The sequence below is a fragment of the Papilio machaon genome, chromosome 18 (assembly GCF_912999745.1).
Source record: "Papilio machaon chromosome 18, ilPapMach1.1, whole genome shotgun sequence".
NCBI lineage: Eukaryota > Metazoa > Arthropoda > Insecta > Lepidoptera > Papilionidae > Papilio > Papilio machaon.
Genome location: NC_060003.1, coordinates 5,339,511 through 5,355,685, shown reverse-complemented (window position 1 = coordinate 5,355,685; position 16,175 = coordinate 5,339,511). Strand labels below are relative to the sequence as shown.

The window sequence follows — 16,175 nt, the reverse complement described above, 5'->3', positions numbered from 1 at the left end:
TGCGTTACTGGCGTTACATTTCTTCACAATTGTGTACTACGGGCATTAAAATCTTCACTGGCGTATCACATTTCTTTTGTTAATTTGCTTAAGATATCACTGCAACGAGCGATGTAAAGTGTTAACATCAATAATTTGATTTGTTTGTATCATTGTACATTAGAGTCCATTAATGCATCTTTATGTTTATTTAGTAAGGAATAACCTTCTATGACTTTTTATTTCTTCTCTTTTTGGAAACACCAGAGGAAGAGCTTAAGTAAGGTGTTGATGATTTAAGTGGTTTTCAGATCCATAAGTATAGCAGTTTATAATTGTAATGAAAAGGTCCTGGAATTTTTGTTGCCATTAAATTTAAAAGAATGTTAAAAAGCAGTATTTATAGATTTCCAATTGGAATTAAATTAGAGAAGTTTGAAAAGTCAACTGACATACCTACTAAGTTTTATACTTGTATTTATGTACTCACATAATCGTATCACAGAGATAGCAAGTTCCTTTCAAACAAGCTGTCAATCCAGTATAATTAACGTCATATCTTGATGCGCGTGCGCATGGCTCCGCAAATTACCGCGACGCGCCAAACTATGTTGTTATCGATAACTGTCATTTCATCCAATCATCATACCATTGTCTCGTTTACGCCGTACAAAAGTAATTACGATACAAGTACCGTCTCTTTCCGACCTATTAAATTAAAGCTACGTACGCAAACGGCGATTCATTCTGTTCCTCTCAGCTGAAACAAAATTATAGAGCGCAAGGCAGCAACATATAACCATCTCGTTTTATCTTACCGCGAGTTGTAATAAAGTTGTATTTTATTTATCTTTTTTGTTTTTTTTTTATATAACGTTGTTAAATGACAAGTCAAAAGTGTTTAAAACACTTTTAAATTTAGAAGTGTCCCATGGTATGGATGTTAAGGCACGGGTGCGTGTTTCGATTGATAAAAAAATAAGGCGTGAAAGAGAGGCTTCTCGGAGGCTTTTATAGTTGGTGTCCCGATGCGCTCGCGCACGGTGGTATCTTCGGGATAGTTTCATAATATCATTATTCCTATAAAAAGTAAACGCAAGAATTATCGTTTTATTTTAATGTATAGCTGGAAGTAAATGTAATACGCGGTGTGTGTAGTTTATAAGATATGTCAGGCACGTGCCGTTTATGGTTTTTTTACAATCAAATTATAATATTAGTATTGTTTAGAGTGCGGGGTTGTTAGTCTGATTGAGTTATCATTGACACCTCATCGCTCCGTCTGTGTGGTCGTGTTTAATTGCCCAGTAAAAATATTATCCTAATAAAATAAATAAAATGAATTTTATTTAAGTTAGTGTTATAGTGAATTTAAGTATTAGTTGTCAAAGGACTTATTATTATTTTCAAGATGTTTTTGAGGTAAGTGTTTTTTTACTTTTTTATTTTAGTAGCATCATAATTATTTCAATTTTATGTTTATGTTAAAGCATTAATTTCTTCTTAATTATTTTTATTAAATCATGCACTAAGGCAATCAAAAAGTATATGCGAGTTAACTAAAGTATATAAATCTTACTTAAGTATCTTAATAAATTGCTTCATAAATATAATAACCAATGTTATTCTAAAATTTTAATTAAAGAGGAAAGTTTAATATAATCAATAGCACTACTTTTAATAGCACCGCCGGGAAATATCGTTTAAGGGATAATTATACTTTTGAGTAATTTACCTTTTTCACATTTTAGCTTTTCAAAATAGTAAGGCAATTAATAAATTTGATCTCATGAAGTTTCATTTATGTACAGTAATAACTTATAGTAGTTATAACTTACTTAACTTTCGTATCATTGCTTTACCCTTAACCTTAACCTTTTACCAAAAGGGTAATATCGTGCTCAATACATGTATCATCAACCCTTGAATTTGATGAAAGCTTTTTTGAACTTTATAAGCTTTCTAGAAGTTACAGTCTCTACATAGAAATTGTTTAAAATTTTTATTACAATTAAATAGTAACTTCCTTCTAGCTCTTCTGTGACAATGTAATTACGTTCTTTTCTATTTCCAAGGCCTGTAAGTCTTGTTGTTTCCGAAAAGGAGATAAATGTATTTCCAGATACACAAGAATACTTACTATTCAACTGGCTGTCGCCCGCGACTCTGTCCAAGCGGAATTATAAAAAACATTATAAGTAGCCTATGTATCCATCCAGACTATGTTCTACGTCTATGCCAAATTACTTCGAGATTCGTTGAGCCGTTCTGGAAATAGGTTCAAACAAACATCCATCCACCCATCCATCCATCCATGCAAACATTAGCATTTATAATATTAATAAGATAAATCTAATTTATAAATTGTTTTAAATAAAATGTTTTCGAGATTAAAATAATTAAATATGTATTAAAAATAAATAAATAAGGTGTTAATAACAAGTTCATTTCTCACCATCCTCATATGTTATATAGCAAGCTACAGTAATTTAAAATTTTTAAAATTGGCATAATCTATCCAAGTACAGTTACAGTACCTACCTAAGTAAAATTATGTACCTATTGTAAAACATTTCAAAGTACTAATACTAGAGAACATTAATATGTTTAATAACAAAATATCATCTGTTCCCCCATTCAACTTCACAACATGCTCTACACTTTTCTATCAAAAAGCTTTAAAAAGTTTTAAAAGACGAATCAATCGTTTTAAAATAAATTTAATCATATCCACAGACACCAAAATAAAAGCTTTCTTTACTACATTTAGACATTGTACTAGTTGTTTTACGAAATAGAGCCATTAATAGTGAAAAACAAAGCACACAAATCTACAAGTTAATATTTTCATTGTTACCTAAGTGCTAAACGCGACGTCAGTCCGTTAAATGCTGGTAAAGTACATTATTACATTGACCTTATAAGGAAATATAGTCTGAATTGGTTCAACAATAGGTATCAAAGCCGCTTGCTTTTTAACATACGACACGGCTTTTTTTGAACACCATGAAACTGTTATGTAACACTGAAATAGCCTTGTACGAAAATACAGCGTACACAATGTATTACGTAGTTTCAAATTTAATTCAATTCACACATTTGATGACAGAAGTTAAGCACGACTATGTATCTATGCGGCATACACTTTTTTTAGATACGCTTACTTACGGCGCTGGTGTAGCGACTCAAAGTGGGTCGACATAAGAGAACCATCGCCGCTTATCCTTTACCGTCACCTTCCAGTCAATCCCTTTAAGCTCGCGCAAGTCCAGTTCCACAACATCTCGCCAACTAGTCAAACCGTTGGGTCCGCAGCCAATCGGTGTTCTAAGTTATGTTTTTTCACCCTACGACCTCTCTCATCCCTACAAGTATTCTGTCCAGCGAAGTGTCTGGACTTTGACTTCGCCGATAAAATTAGGTGGAAACCTCCAGCCTTTCTATTTCTAGATTATATCAGGTTCTCCAATTCCCATCGTCCATCTTCTCATCTTCCGCATATCTTTCTCTTCGAAACCAGACTCTCTTCTTCTTCAAAGTAAGGAATGGTGGGGTAGGATGGGAAGGAACTCTAGGTCCTTACTTAGGATGTACTATGAAAAATCTATAACCAAGTAGGTAAATGAAAGTTTAATTAACTATGACAAATATGGCGGCCGTTAAAGTTTCAGTTTTAGAAGTTTAAAATGTACGTGGTTTTTTTCGAAAACATTATAAATCATAAATTACTGACAGTCTAGGTGAATAGTATTCTAAAGAATAATGGAATTACTTTGAACATAAGGATATAATTTAATAATAAATAAAAATGACAATGCGGCTGTTCTCCCGAAAGTTAGTTTACCCTAAAGAAAAACACAAAAGGTAAAGATATTTAAAAACATAAAAGTGTCCAAAAACCCTTACTACTCGTACAACTCCCCCTAAATAATTATAAGTAACAACAAAACTAATACAACGTTGTTAATAATTCTAATACATCAACAAAAGAATACAATAAATGCTTCAGGAATCAATCTGATCATAACATCTTGACTATAACTATTCATAGCGCGCTGATCTGAGCCTCTGATAGTGGGTGATCAAATAGATTAAATGTTCTGGCCGTCATTATGTCAAATGTCTTACATTTTCGACATTACTATCAAGGTATCTAAGAACCAGAACATCCTCTAACCAATGCATCCACCGTTCTGTTATTATAATACTAGCTGTCGCCCGTAACTCCGTCCGCGCGGGATTAAAAAACGTAATAAGTACCCTGTGTGTTCTTCCAAACTATATTCTTTTTCTGTGCGAAATTTCATCAAGATCCGTTGAGCCGTTACGGATATACCTTCAAACAAACATCCATCCATCCATCTAAACATTAGATTTTGTAATGTTCGTAAGATAACTTACAAATGCATTAAGTTGCACTATTGTTTTAAATTACTATTTGAAATCTTTCTAATTGAAAGATGAGTAAACATTTTCTGTATTACTACAAAAATATAGTTAAGCAATCTTTATTTTAACCCTTTACATAACCACTAATTGATAGGTATTACGGACCTCAACATAGTTAAATTAGTATATTTTAACCTTAAATATGTATCACCAAACTACTTCCGGTGAAATTACATTTTAAAAGCCTACGCGTAATCATGATTTCTGTCTAGTATCAGCGAGCGATGAAAAGGTTGATAATATGTTTAGGCTAAAATTTAATTGAAACACTGTCTATGTTTTTTATAGTTATATAGTTAAATTTGTAATCCTGACATTAAACCCTGCTTTTTTTCACAAGTTAATGTGTCGGAGAAGAATTTACACGGTCGAGTAGTCAAAGTTCCGTGAACGTTTGAATTTCACGGCTACAAGTATGTAAGGAATGTACTTTTTGTCTGATTGCTCATTACACCGGTACATTCTTGATTTGTTATATATATAAAAACATCAAGGGTCACTCTTATTATGACCCTTACAAAAACCTCTGTACTTGAGGACATTCCTAAAGAGAAATTCTAAAGGATTTCTTTTTAGAATACTTTAACCTTTGATAATTTCCTTTTGAAATTTGTACTTGATGTTCAAAATAAATTATGTATCTTTCTGATCGAAAATGCGTTCATAATTCGGAATTGATAAAAAGTATTATTAATCTATATATATAAAAGAAAGTTGTGTTAGTTACACCATTTATAACTCAAGAACGGCTGAATCGATTTGACTGAAAATTGGTGGGCAGGTAGTTTAGAACCAGGAAACGGACATAGGATAATTTTACCCCGTTTTCTTTTTTTTTTATTCCGCGCTGACGGAGTCGCGGGTAAAAGCTAGTTAATGATGAAAAAAATAAGTTCAGAACCAGTTTTAGTCATCAAACACAGTTTTACTGTATTATTACATAATCTATTCCTATTATCATTCTGTATAACTACAAAAGTACATTTCAAATGATTTTAAACCTCCTTAATCGCCGCTTAGTCACTTAAAGACAAGAATCATTGATCAACATCCAATAAAACAAACAATCACTTAATACAAAGCTTAAGTCTTTTATAATGCAACAACAGCGGCACCAATCATCCTTTATTTTTTCCCACAATCAGCGCGACGCCAAAAAAAAACCTAATCGCTCAAACAAATAAAAAACAAAAGTCGGACTGTAAAAAGGACTCCCAGGTGAGATGAAAGGGCCGCGCGCAGTGATGCGCCGACCATACGCGTGCGCACACGCATGTTAACATGGCAGGAAAGATACTTCCTTTACCGTTTTTGTTACCGTTACAACTTTTTCGGATATGCTTTTGATTAAGCTACATCGTGTTGTACAGGCTGTATGATTATTTGATATTTATTTGGAATACTTAATGTTACTTAAAAGTTTGCATTAATAAAACATATAAAACCTTTTAAAGTACAAAACTGATATAGCCATATGTGTTCAGAACTGTATCGTAGTATTATTTTAACCGTAGAATGCCAGGTTCATTAAAAACTAGCTGTCGCCCGGAACTCCGTCTGCTCGGAATTAAAGGAAAATACTTAACTACTTAACAATTAGAATATATGTTCTTCCAGACTATGTTCTACATCTGTGCCAAATTTCATCAAGATCCGTTGAGCCGTTCCGGAGATACCTTCAAACAAACATCCATCCATATAAACTTTCGCATTTATAATATAAGTAAGATATATGATAAAAAATGTAAAACATCTGAGCTATCAAATACACATAATTAAAAACTTATTACAGTGAAACCGACGACTAGACAAGTAAAGAATACATAACACGCGCAAAAACAATAATTATTCCTTTCTGCTATATAAGTATACAATTTATAAATACAAGTATAAGTTATTTACATAATGATTTAATATTTTCCGTATACTGATGTAATAAATCGATACATCCTGTATCCGTTAAGCAACTAATAGATCCGCGGAATATGGAAATAACTTCTTCACAAGCCGACTCTGACACCTGTCCGGAACATTATATCCGCACATTGTTTTAAATCCTAGAACATTTGAAAATAATTTCCCTACATATGGTATAAATTATAATAGCCGATGCATAATTTCAAATATGTTTTCGTTTACTATCAAAATAATAAAGAAATATAATTATCAAATCCCAACTAACTTTAAAATTACTAGATCGTTAAAAATGCAAAAAATCCTGCAACCTTACTTTTAACAAACCTACAGCCTGCCTTCACGCAAAATACGCGCTTGTCGTGGAGTTGCGGAAAACTGAGCCCCTACTACTAACTAACCTTACTTTTTATATCTGTGTGTCATTGCTCATTATTAATAATAATCTTACTAATATAAATTCGAATGTTTAGATGGATAGATGTTTGTTTGAGAATATCTCCAGAACGGCTCAACGGATCATGATGAAATTTGGCACATATCTGGAAGAAAACATAAGCTACTTATTAAGTAATTTTAGCTTTGCGGGAGAACGGAGTTGCGGGCAAAAGATAGTATTAAATAATTATTAAGAAAAGGGAATGTATCTGCAAAATTGGTGCTTATACCCATGAATCCATTATCCATATTCCATTTAGATTCGAGCCAACAAAGTCGACAAAGGGCGCGAGTAAGATGCGTCGAGACCTTATCAACGCTGAGATCTCCAACTTGCGGGACCTGCTGCCGTTGCCGCCATCCACCCGACAGCGTCTTTCGCAACTGCAGCTCATGGCCCTCGTCTGCGTCTACGTCAGGAAGATGAACTACTTCCAACAAGGTCAGGATCAACTTGAAGAATAACAAGCTCATAAATTTTTACTTTAAAATTAAGATTCTTTAGTCAAAGTAACATAACATCATTTTAATATTTTTACTATTTTATTGAAACACGTGAAACACGATTAAAATATGTCATATAGAAGAAATTTCTATAAAACAATCCTTTACGAATTCTACAACAAAGTTAAACATATAAAAGTTTTCCACGTGTATATCCGCGTAAGATTTCCCCGCATCTTTTCTCATGTCCCAAATCTCTCTTGTCATCACGCGCGCGTTATCCTTCATCTCGTCCCTGTGCCGTCTCCCAAACTTTGTCAGCTCACCTTCAGTCACGAAAAGGCATATTAAGACGTTTAAAATGCATTTAGCTCGCTATCTTATCTCGCTTTGCTATTACTTCACCCATAATTCCGTCTTTCTTTCTGTTTTAGTGTTTAAAAGTCACGACTTCAGTTATCAGTATCAAGAACAACCGACTCCTACACCTAATATCGGATTTTCAAAGGTATTATACATATATATTTGTTCAAGTTTACGAGCCGTTAAAGTGAAACCATAAAAATCAGTATTATTGACATTTACAATGTTTTTTTCAGGCAATGAACGGTTTTATGATGATGATGACACAGAACGGAAAATTGTTATACATATCGGAAAATGCCGCTGAATATTTAGGACATTCCATGGTTTGTACTTTTTACCATTAGTGAGATCGAATTAGCAAAGCTAGATGTATCAATGACGTCACCTTATAGCTTAATGTCAATGAGCATTTCACCTTTTAGGACTTTGAAAAATAAGTTATATCATAATATACATTTGCAATTTCTTATACAAACTATACACATATTTTAATTCTAGTTTGCATGTAATTAAAAAAATCGTTAAGTAGCCTATGTGTTCTTCCAGACTATGTCCTACATCTATATATTCATATTATATTCATATCCTACGTCTAAATATTCATATTTAACTATTCTCTTTTATATCAGTAAGATTTAGTTGTAGTACTTAGAACCTTTATAGTGAAATGCTGTTATAATATTTTAGGAAGATTTATTGATACACGGAGATAGTGTTTACGATATAATAGACAGACAGGATCACCAAACAGTACAGGTTGAACTAAATAGAGGGAGCAATGGTGAGGCTGAAAATATACCAAAGAGTAGACATTTCTTCTGTAGAATGAACGTGTCGAGGAACGCAAGACGACAAATGAGATTTGGCGACCAAAAAGTAAGTATAAATTGGATCGTAAAATATTTACTTAGTATTTGCGCACTGATAAGTCATACGTTTAACATTGAACTAAGTTTGTAGTCGTTTATCGTGTTTTTAAATGACTAAATAACAATATTTCTGGCTAACACTTTGTTAAAATAAAACAGCCTAGAAAAATGTAATTTTTGAACAATGCATTATATTACAATAAAAAAGTTTTTATGCAATTTCTTATTCTTATTTTAAATGAAGTAATGACTTCTTTTACTTTCTAAGGACTTCTTTGTTAAATTTAAAGCATCTCACCATAGCATCATAATAAAAGTTTTAACCTTAAATTCTTGTTTTAGGTAGTTCTCGTCAGAGGTCACTACGTCTCATATCTGCCTCTATGCAGTCGTAATGAGCCAGTATTCCTAGCTATATGTACGCCTCTAGCAATGCCTGAGACGAGAGAGTGCGTTGTCAACGGTGCTACGAACGTCTTCACAACAGTCCACTCTATGGATATGAAGATACTTCATATAGACGCTAAGTAAGCAATACTAAACCAACAAACATACGAGTCATTGAAATATATATAACGCTAATTGAATTGGTACGCAAAATAAGTAATATTTGCAACTTTAACTCATAACCGTGGATTTACACTGCTAAAACACTAACAGAAACATATATTCATCTCTTTCTCTGACCTTTAAAAAACTGAGATAACCTTAAATTTATACAGGTGTTTCAAAAAACAGCAATGATTAAATCATCAGCATTGTCAAAGTATTTAGTAATTAAATTAAACGAGCGTAATATTTGCTACATTAGGATCTAAAATGGACGACGTCGGATAAACAGTCAACATTTCTATTACCAAAGCTTGTTCCGTCTTTCTAGAAAAATCAACCTAAAGTGGCCTCAGTGAAAAAAGTTCTTTTGCAATAAATTCATGCTCATTGAACTCGTTTTAAAAAGATTAAAAAACTTTAACGTTAGCAACGGTCTAAATTCTTCAGGACGTTGCTAGATAACGGTATTTTTAATACAACTTCGATTAATTAATAGATCCGGATTATGGTCTTAGTATAGTATGGTCTAGTATGGTCCAAGTCAAGAAATCTTTAAACTAATATTGTATCGTTGCGTCGCGAGTATCGCCTTGCGTCGTTGAATCGTTGACCCGAATCGTCTATTCAGTCAGTATAGGCAACTATATGTCAACTGTATAATTTAGCTTTACTTTCTTGAACATCGGAGCGATTTTTCTCACGACGTACGTGACAAACAGATTGCGAGCGACTGGTTTTTGGCGACTGAAGAACAAAAAGGCGTTGACGCGTGGCTGTGTACAAACCTCTTTGATATTGTATTGCCTAAATCTCTTAGCGACTAAAATCGCTGTGTTACGAAAATTTACATTTTGTACGACGGTTTTTATCTTCTAAAATTTGATCTATTGTTTCAGTGGTGAATGGTATTTGGGTTGGAAGAAAGCGGAACTAGTCGATGTGTCCTGGTATCAAATCCTCCATTGGGACAGTTTGCGGGATGCACAAACGAAACATAGATTATGTAAGATTAATTTAATCTACTCAAATTATGACTATTTATAAATTTTCATTTATATTAAATCAAAGAAAATTAAATAAAGTTATATTACATTTCTTTTTTGATTGATTTAACTCACCCTACTTGGGTTGGCGTCAGGCAAGCGGCCGTAAAAATTAAGCCCAAAAATTTAGGTTTATAAAACCTTTTGCGCCGATCCCACACGATTGATATAAGACCAGGAAGATGACAATTAAATAAATAAAGTTGTAACCTTACCATAGATAGTGTTCTAATTTAATTTATTATTACAGTAACACAATCAGAGCAAGATAAATGTTGTATTCTGTTAGTGAAATTGCAACAAAGATGTGGTCAGTTCGTATGGGTACACGTCGTGTTACAAGTCAAAGACGCGGCGGACACACCACGGCAAATTATAGTAGCTACTAATCAGGTCTTAAGGTAAAATACATGCTCTTGTAATCATAGAAAATAGTATCTAATTATTTTATGAAACAAATGACAAAATATAAGTGTCATTGACATCATCAACCTTTGTCAGTTTCATTATAATTATAAATAATTAATTTTCTCTCAATAATAAGTATTTAATGTGTTTAGTGAAGAAGAAGCGGCAATAATGTTAGCCAATTCGTGGTTATACCAGTATTACGGATACCAGAACCAACCCTGTGGTATGCTCGACCCACGCTGTCAGAAATTCTTCAGACGAGACCAGTGTTATCAAGATCCATACCAAGAACCGTATCCATATATCGAGAACGCGGAAATGGATTTCAATGGATATCACATATCAACATATGTTACCCATAAACCGGAAGAGTACGGATGTGAAAGGATATACACGGATAGAGGGCCTGTAGATTATTCAACCCACTCGCCACAGTCTACGATAAGTGAAGAGAGGTATGATATTTTAACCTATTTATCGTGGATTTCTGAGTCCAAAAACTGTGTATAAAACATATCGTCATCCTTGTCATTATCTTTAAAAAAACAGAGATAACAATATGTTTTAAACGGAGATTTTGGTTTCAGGAACACACGTTTAATAGTTGTATTTAATTTGTATTGTTTCTAAATTCAAAATGTTAGAAGAGAAAAAAAGAAAGCAACGTTTATTTGTGTATTTATGTAATTGAATTGAACTTTTTAATATCAATTATCTTCATTGAATTAAATAAAATACAATAAAGTTATAATTTAAATTAATATCAATAACAAACTAATACATGTGTCCACAAATTTCACGGTATCGTTTCTATATTTGTTTACATTAAATGTTCACACAATAAAAAAACAAGTCTCTCAAAAACAAGGTCACTAAACACAATTTGTTCTCGTCATATCATCGCCGGATGGAATATAAATAAGAAAATCATCACCCCGTCCGTCCGTATGTCCGTCCGAGTAATTTGACACCTTTCATTACCATATTTATTGTAAACCTGCGCTCACCAACTTACTTGAAAACTATTTCAATTTAATGTAACACCTATTAATATTGGAATAAGGTTTCAAATTGATCATTTACAATTTTTGAATATAAAAAGAAAACTTTGTGAAGTAAATCAAATATAAAAAGATCACAGAAAAATAAGTCGGAATGAAGTTACTCGATTATAAATCTTTGCTACATTTTATAAAGTCTTTCTTTATCGTGTCAGCGCTTTGAAACTACTAGTTAATTTGTATTACAATATTGAACAGTTATTAAAAAAGAAGTTTTAAATAATTTTAACAGATAATATATATAAATACATCCTTCATATTCGATAATGTTTGTGTCCAGATCGCCACATCACTACGAAGCGGCTCAGGAGATGATCGTGAACAGCAGTATGTATACGTATCCACACCAAGGCAAGAGGGAATACTACGAACAATATCAAAGAGTCAATTACACACAAGAACTCTGTCCCGCTGGAACGTTAGAGAGTGAGTGCTTCTGTTGTCTACACTTTGTTAACATTATTCGTGTACAATTTCACTGCATTACATGTCACAGTTTCCATCGAATGTTTGTCATTGGAAAATATTTAAATTATTTTTTTTTTGTAGCATAGGTAACTCAGACCTTAATGCAATGTAAATGATGTTTCGTTGTTTACGAAATTAAAGCTTTCATTTGTAACAATATTCAATGGTTACGGTATAATTTTAAAAACATTTTCAATCGTCATCATATCGTCAACGACAGAATTTGTATCATAATTTGTGTAGCGCCCCCTACCTGGTGAAAAGTACACCAAAAATCTCATACTAATTTTGACATAATGGACGATGACGATGCGAAAGCGATTATCACAAATATTTGTGCTAGGTTCCCCGTTTACATTTGTACTACAAAGTTACTTCAAAACAACACTAATCGCCAACGTCACATGGTATTAAACATGTTTTTTTTATCTCAGGTATGGAATATCCAGCAGCTAAACGAATGCGTCTCGCTACTCTACAATTAGAAGGTACAGATGGCATGGACCGTTGGAACCCAAGCCCACCTTGGTCGGACACTACCTTAAAACTTAGTGATTACGGACAAAGATTCACATACAATATGCTACCAATGCCACCCGAGAGGGCAATGGTCACTTAATTAAGGTATACGTCTCTAGCACATAGGCGAAAGCGAACCGGATTTGAAGCGAAGCGAAAACATAGCGATAATGGAACTTAATTTGCCATCCCGTACATTGTTTTTAAATAAATAAAAAATAAAATTATCTTTGAAAAAATAGAGACTACAATAAGTCAAGTATCACGGCATTGGAGTTCCAAGGCCAGCTGAGGCCGCTGCTAAATGGTTCTGTTAAATAAACCAAACTTATATTGGTTCCGATTTCAGTCCAGGTTTGCTTTCGCGGCAGTGTACTAGGTGGGTTCAATATTTTTGTTTGCCAGTGTGTTCCTTGTAAATCTAAGATACGGTGGTTGATAATTATTGTGAATTAGTTATTTTGATGAACTCTCTTCTATTTTTTTTATCAAAAAATCAACTTGAAAGAAAAACTATTTTGTATAAAAATTGATTTAAAAAATATCGGCATGAGAAACAATATTGTTAGTCAATATTTAAGAATTAAAATAAATGTCTCAGTATTTTTAAATAAGGTTTAAACAAATGTAAGATATTTTCATATTTATTTATAATAATATGTGGAAAACAGTTCCGTCCAAATATTTGTGCATTGTATTCCAAAGGAATAGTGTAATTTTAGTTATGTAAAATGTATTATTTATAGTGAATTATTTTGTAAATAATTTATATCAATGTAACAGTTTGTCCTATTTCGCTTTTAGGTAAATAAACCAAGTTTTACATAAATAAACCTATTGATAAGTTTATCTGTGCTTTATTTTAAAACTTCCAAATTCGTATTCATAATGAAAGAAATTCCTAAACATTATTAACAAAGCAATAAGCTATAATTTGAGGACCTAAAGTATAAAAAAAAACTTACCGTATTTTAAACTTTCCATCTATTGTAGTATATATAATATTTTCTCAACTTTAATTATTCATCTAAAGCTTTAAACTAAAGATTTATCGTTGGTTTTTGAGCTCAAAATCTCTGTTTAAAACATATCGATTAGAACATAGAAACATAAACGATTTTGGTCTCAGAAATCCACTATTAATCAGATAAATACCGTTTAACACTTCCTTACATGTTGTATTCTAAACGCAAGGTCATCGAAATTAATATGTACGTAAGTAAATACTAGTAACAATTACTTAGTATTGGCTAACGTTAAACCCCAATCCCAGTAGAATTGCATAAGTAGCTCGAATTATTTAAAATGCATTCGACACATTAACAGCCAGTACCAGAGCTGTTAATAGATGTAAAGCTCTACACGTCCAGTTGTCCAGACCTATGCCGTTGTATACTTTCCTTTGTAGAATTACAGCAAAAGTCTCACTTAAATGTAACGAGAAGGATCAAGTTGTGCTGGTGGCACTTTAGCCGTCAAATAGACAAAAGCTAAGCCCGCTAACGTGTGGTACAATTTATAGGCGATTTGAAAATAGTTCAAATGGTCAATTAAACGAGTTATTAAAATCTTCTATTTCTATGCCAATAAGATAAAAGGGTGATATAATAAATATATAGTGGGCCATAATAATAACATTCCAGTTTTTAAAGTATACCAATACTCGTATACCATCCTCAACATTATACTTCCGATAGTAAGAGAAACAAAAATTAAGTGATAAATATTTAATTTGTATTATTTAGGTATTTGAAGCTATAGAAATGTACGTGTACTTAAGGTTCTAAATGTGAAAGCAAATGAATCCATTATATTACGCTGAACAAATACATCAACTTAGTTACTTTTACGTTTGGATGGATGGATAGATATATGTTTATTAGAAGGTATCTCCAGAACGACTGAACGAATCTTGATGAAAATTGGCACAGACATAGAACATAGTCTAGAAGAATACATAAGCTACTTATTAAGCTTTTTTAATACCACGCGGACAGAGTCTCAGGGGACAACTAGTAGTATATTAAACCAAGTTCTAATCTTTATATTATTAAATTTTAAATAGGGCCAGCAGTCTTTACCTTTAACAGCCAGCATATAAAAGTAACCAATATTGATATTATTATTATTACGTCTCCGCTAATGGCTTATACCACAAAAGCTCCGGTGCGCCCCTGATCCATTGTTATTGCAATCTTGCCTGACGGACCGTGGCTGTGATGAATTATTGATAGCCAACAGGCTACGTGATCCACAACCCACCCTGGATTACCTATACAGCAGCTCCAATCTGTGACCTACGCAATTAATAGATTATTAACTATGTTTTTTTTTTATTAGCTGCACATATCTGCGAAGAAATTCAACTAATATGTTTATTCAATGAATACGCACTGGTTGACTAAGGCCTAGTCTTTCCAAAGGTGGACTAGGCTCGAGCCCCTCATTAGGGAAGTGTGTTTCGAGCTGACGACATACTGTTTGGCAGTTTTGGTCATGTCAGACAGCCAACCCACCAAATTAAGCTAAGAAAAGACTGTATGTCTTAAGAGCACTCTAAAGTAAGGTAAGTATATGAATGTGGAATAATAATCACACTAATTCGAATTCCGTAATCTCTGTCTACCCCGCAGGGTTACAGGCGTGATTATGTTGTTTATTTTATTTACAGTTCGATTGTTTACAATTCAAAGATCTATTCAATTTAATTAGTTTAATCGTATTTATATTATTAATATCAGATCTCAGCGACACATTCATTAGTAGAATATTAAACGATATGTACACCTCTTCGTATCTTAATGTGAATGATGTTATGCAAGAATAAGCAATGTTTTTTAATGTTATATAATACCTGTAATAGTTATAAATAAGAAAAACTTTTACAACCAATTGAGATTATAATAATGCTAACTGTCAATCGCAACTCCATCCGCGCGCAATTAAAAAAAACTTAATTAGTAGCCTATGTGTTCTTCCAGACTGTGTTCTACATCTATATATATAAAAGAAAGTCGTGTTAGTTACACTATTTATATCTCAAGAACGACTGAATCGATTTGACTGAAAATTGGTGGGCAGGTAGCTTAGAACCAGGAAACGGACATAGGATAATTTTTACCCCGTTTTCTATTTTTTAATCCGCGCGGACGGAGTCGCGGGTAAAAGCTAGTTTATACTAAATTTCATCGAGATCCATGCAGCCGTTCTGGAGATACCTTGTAACAAACATCCATCCATCTAAGCTTCGCATTTATAAAATTAGTAAGATTCAGAGTTCGACTTTGTGATATGATCCTGAGGGATTTATGGGTACAACCGTTTAATTGCAAATTCATTCAATTATAACATGGTTATGTAACCGTTAGTTTGTGAACTGAGACAAGAATATGGTTTCTTAGTTTTGAGAAACGACGTTTACGTTAAAAAAAATCTGTTGTTACGACAGTCACTGTTAGTTAATAAATATTCAATGATTCGATTAATGTATCCAATAAAACCGATTGTTACATATTGCATGACAAATCCCCGGTACTTTGGAGGCAGCGAGCGGATTCGCATTAGCGCAATTCGTTAGCTGAAAACAAATTAATAAATTATGCTTAGCGCAGTTAGTATAGCCGTGGGAATGCCATGCCAACCGTAGGCATTTGATTTTTAAG

General features: G+C 33.0%; 1 protein-coding gene across 1 annotated transcript; it reads left to right on the top strand.

The window, feature by feature from the left end:
- Window positions 1-1,132: 1,132 nt before the first annotated feature.
- Window positions 1,133-12,668, top strand: LOC106707692 (neuronal PAS domain-containing protein 4A). Its single transcript, XM_045682179.1, has 11 exons — window positions 1,133-1,401; window positions 7,041-7,222; window positions 7,659-7,732; window positions 7,824-7,913; window positions 8,278-8,466; window positions 8,802-8,986; window positions 9,908-10,014; window positions 10,305-10,455; window positions 10,615-10,920; window positions 11,807-11,952; window positions 12,429-12,668. The coding sequence occupies exons 1-11, from the start codon at window positions 1,391-1,393 to the stop codon at window positions 12,611-12,613; spliced, it is 1,626 nt and encodes a 541-aa protein (XP_045538135.1). The 5' UTR covers window positions 1,133-1,390; the 3' UTR covers window positions 12,614-12,668.
- The last annotated feature ends 3,507 nt before the right edge of the window (window positions 12,669-16,175 follow it).

Bases quoted from the DNA above. Each gene is read 5' to 3' on its own strand.
- LOC106707692 (XM_045682179.1), top strand. The intron at 10,456-10,614 runs GTAAAATACATG...TAATGTGTTTAG, and splicing joins GCTACTAATCAGGTCTTAAG to TGAAGAAGAAGCGGCAATAA. The intron at 11,953-12,428 runs GTGAGTGCTTCT...TTTTTATCTCAG, and splicing joins TCCCGCTGGAACGTTAGAGA to GTATGGAATATCCAGCAGCT.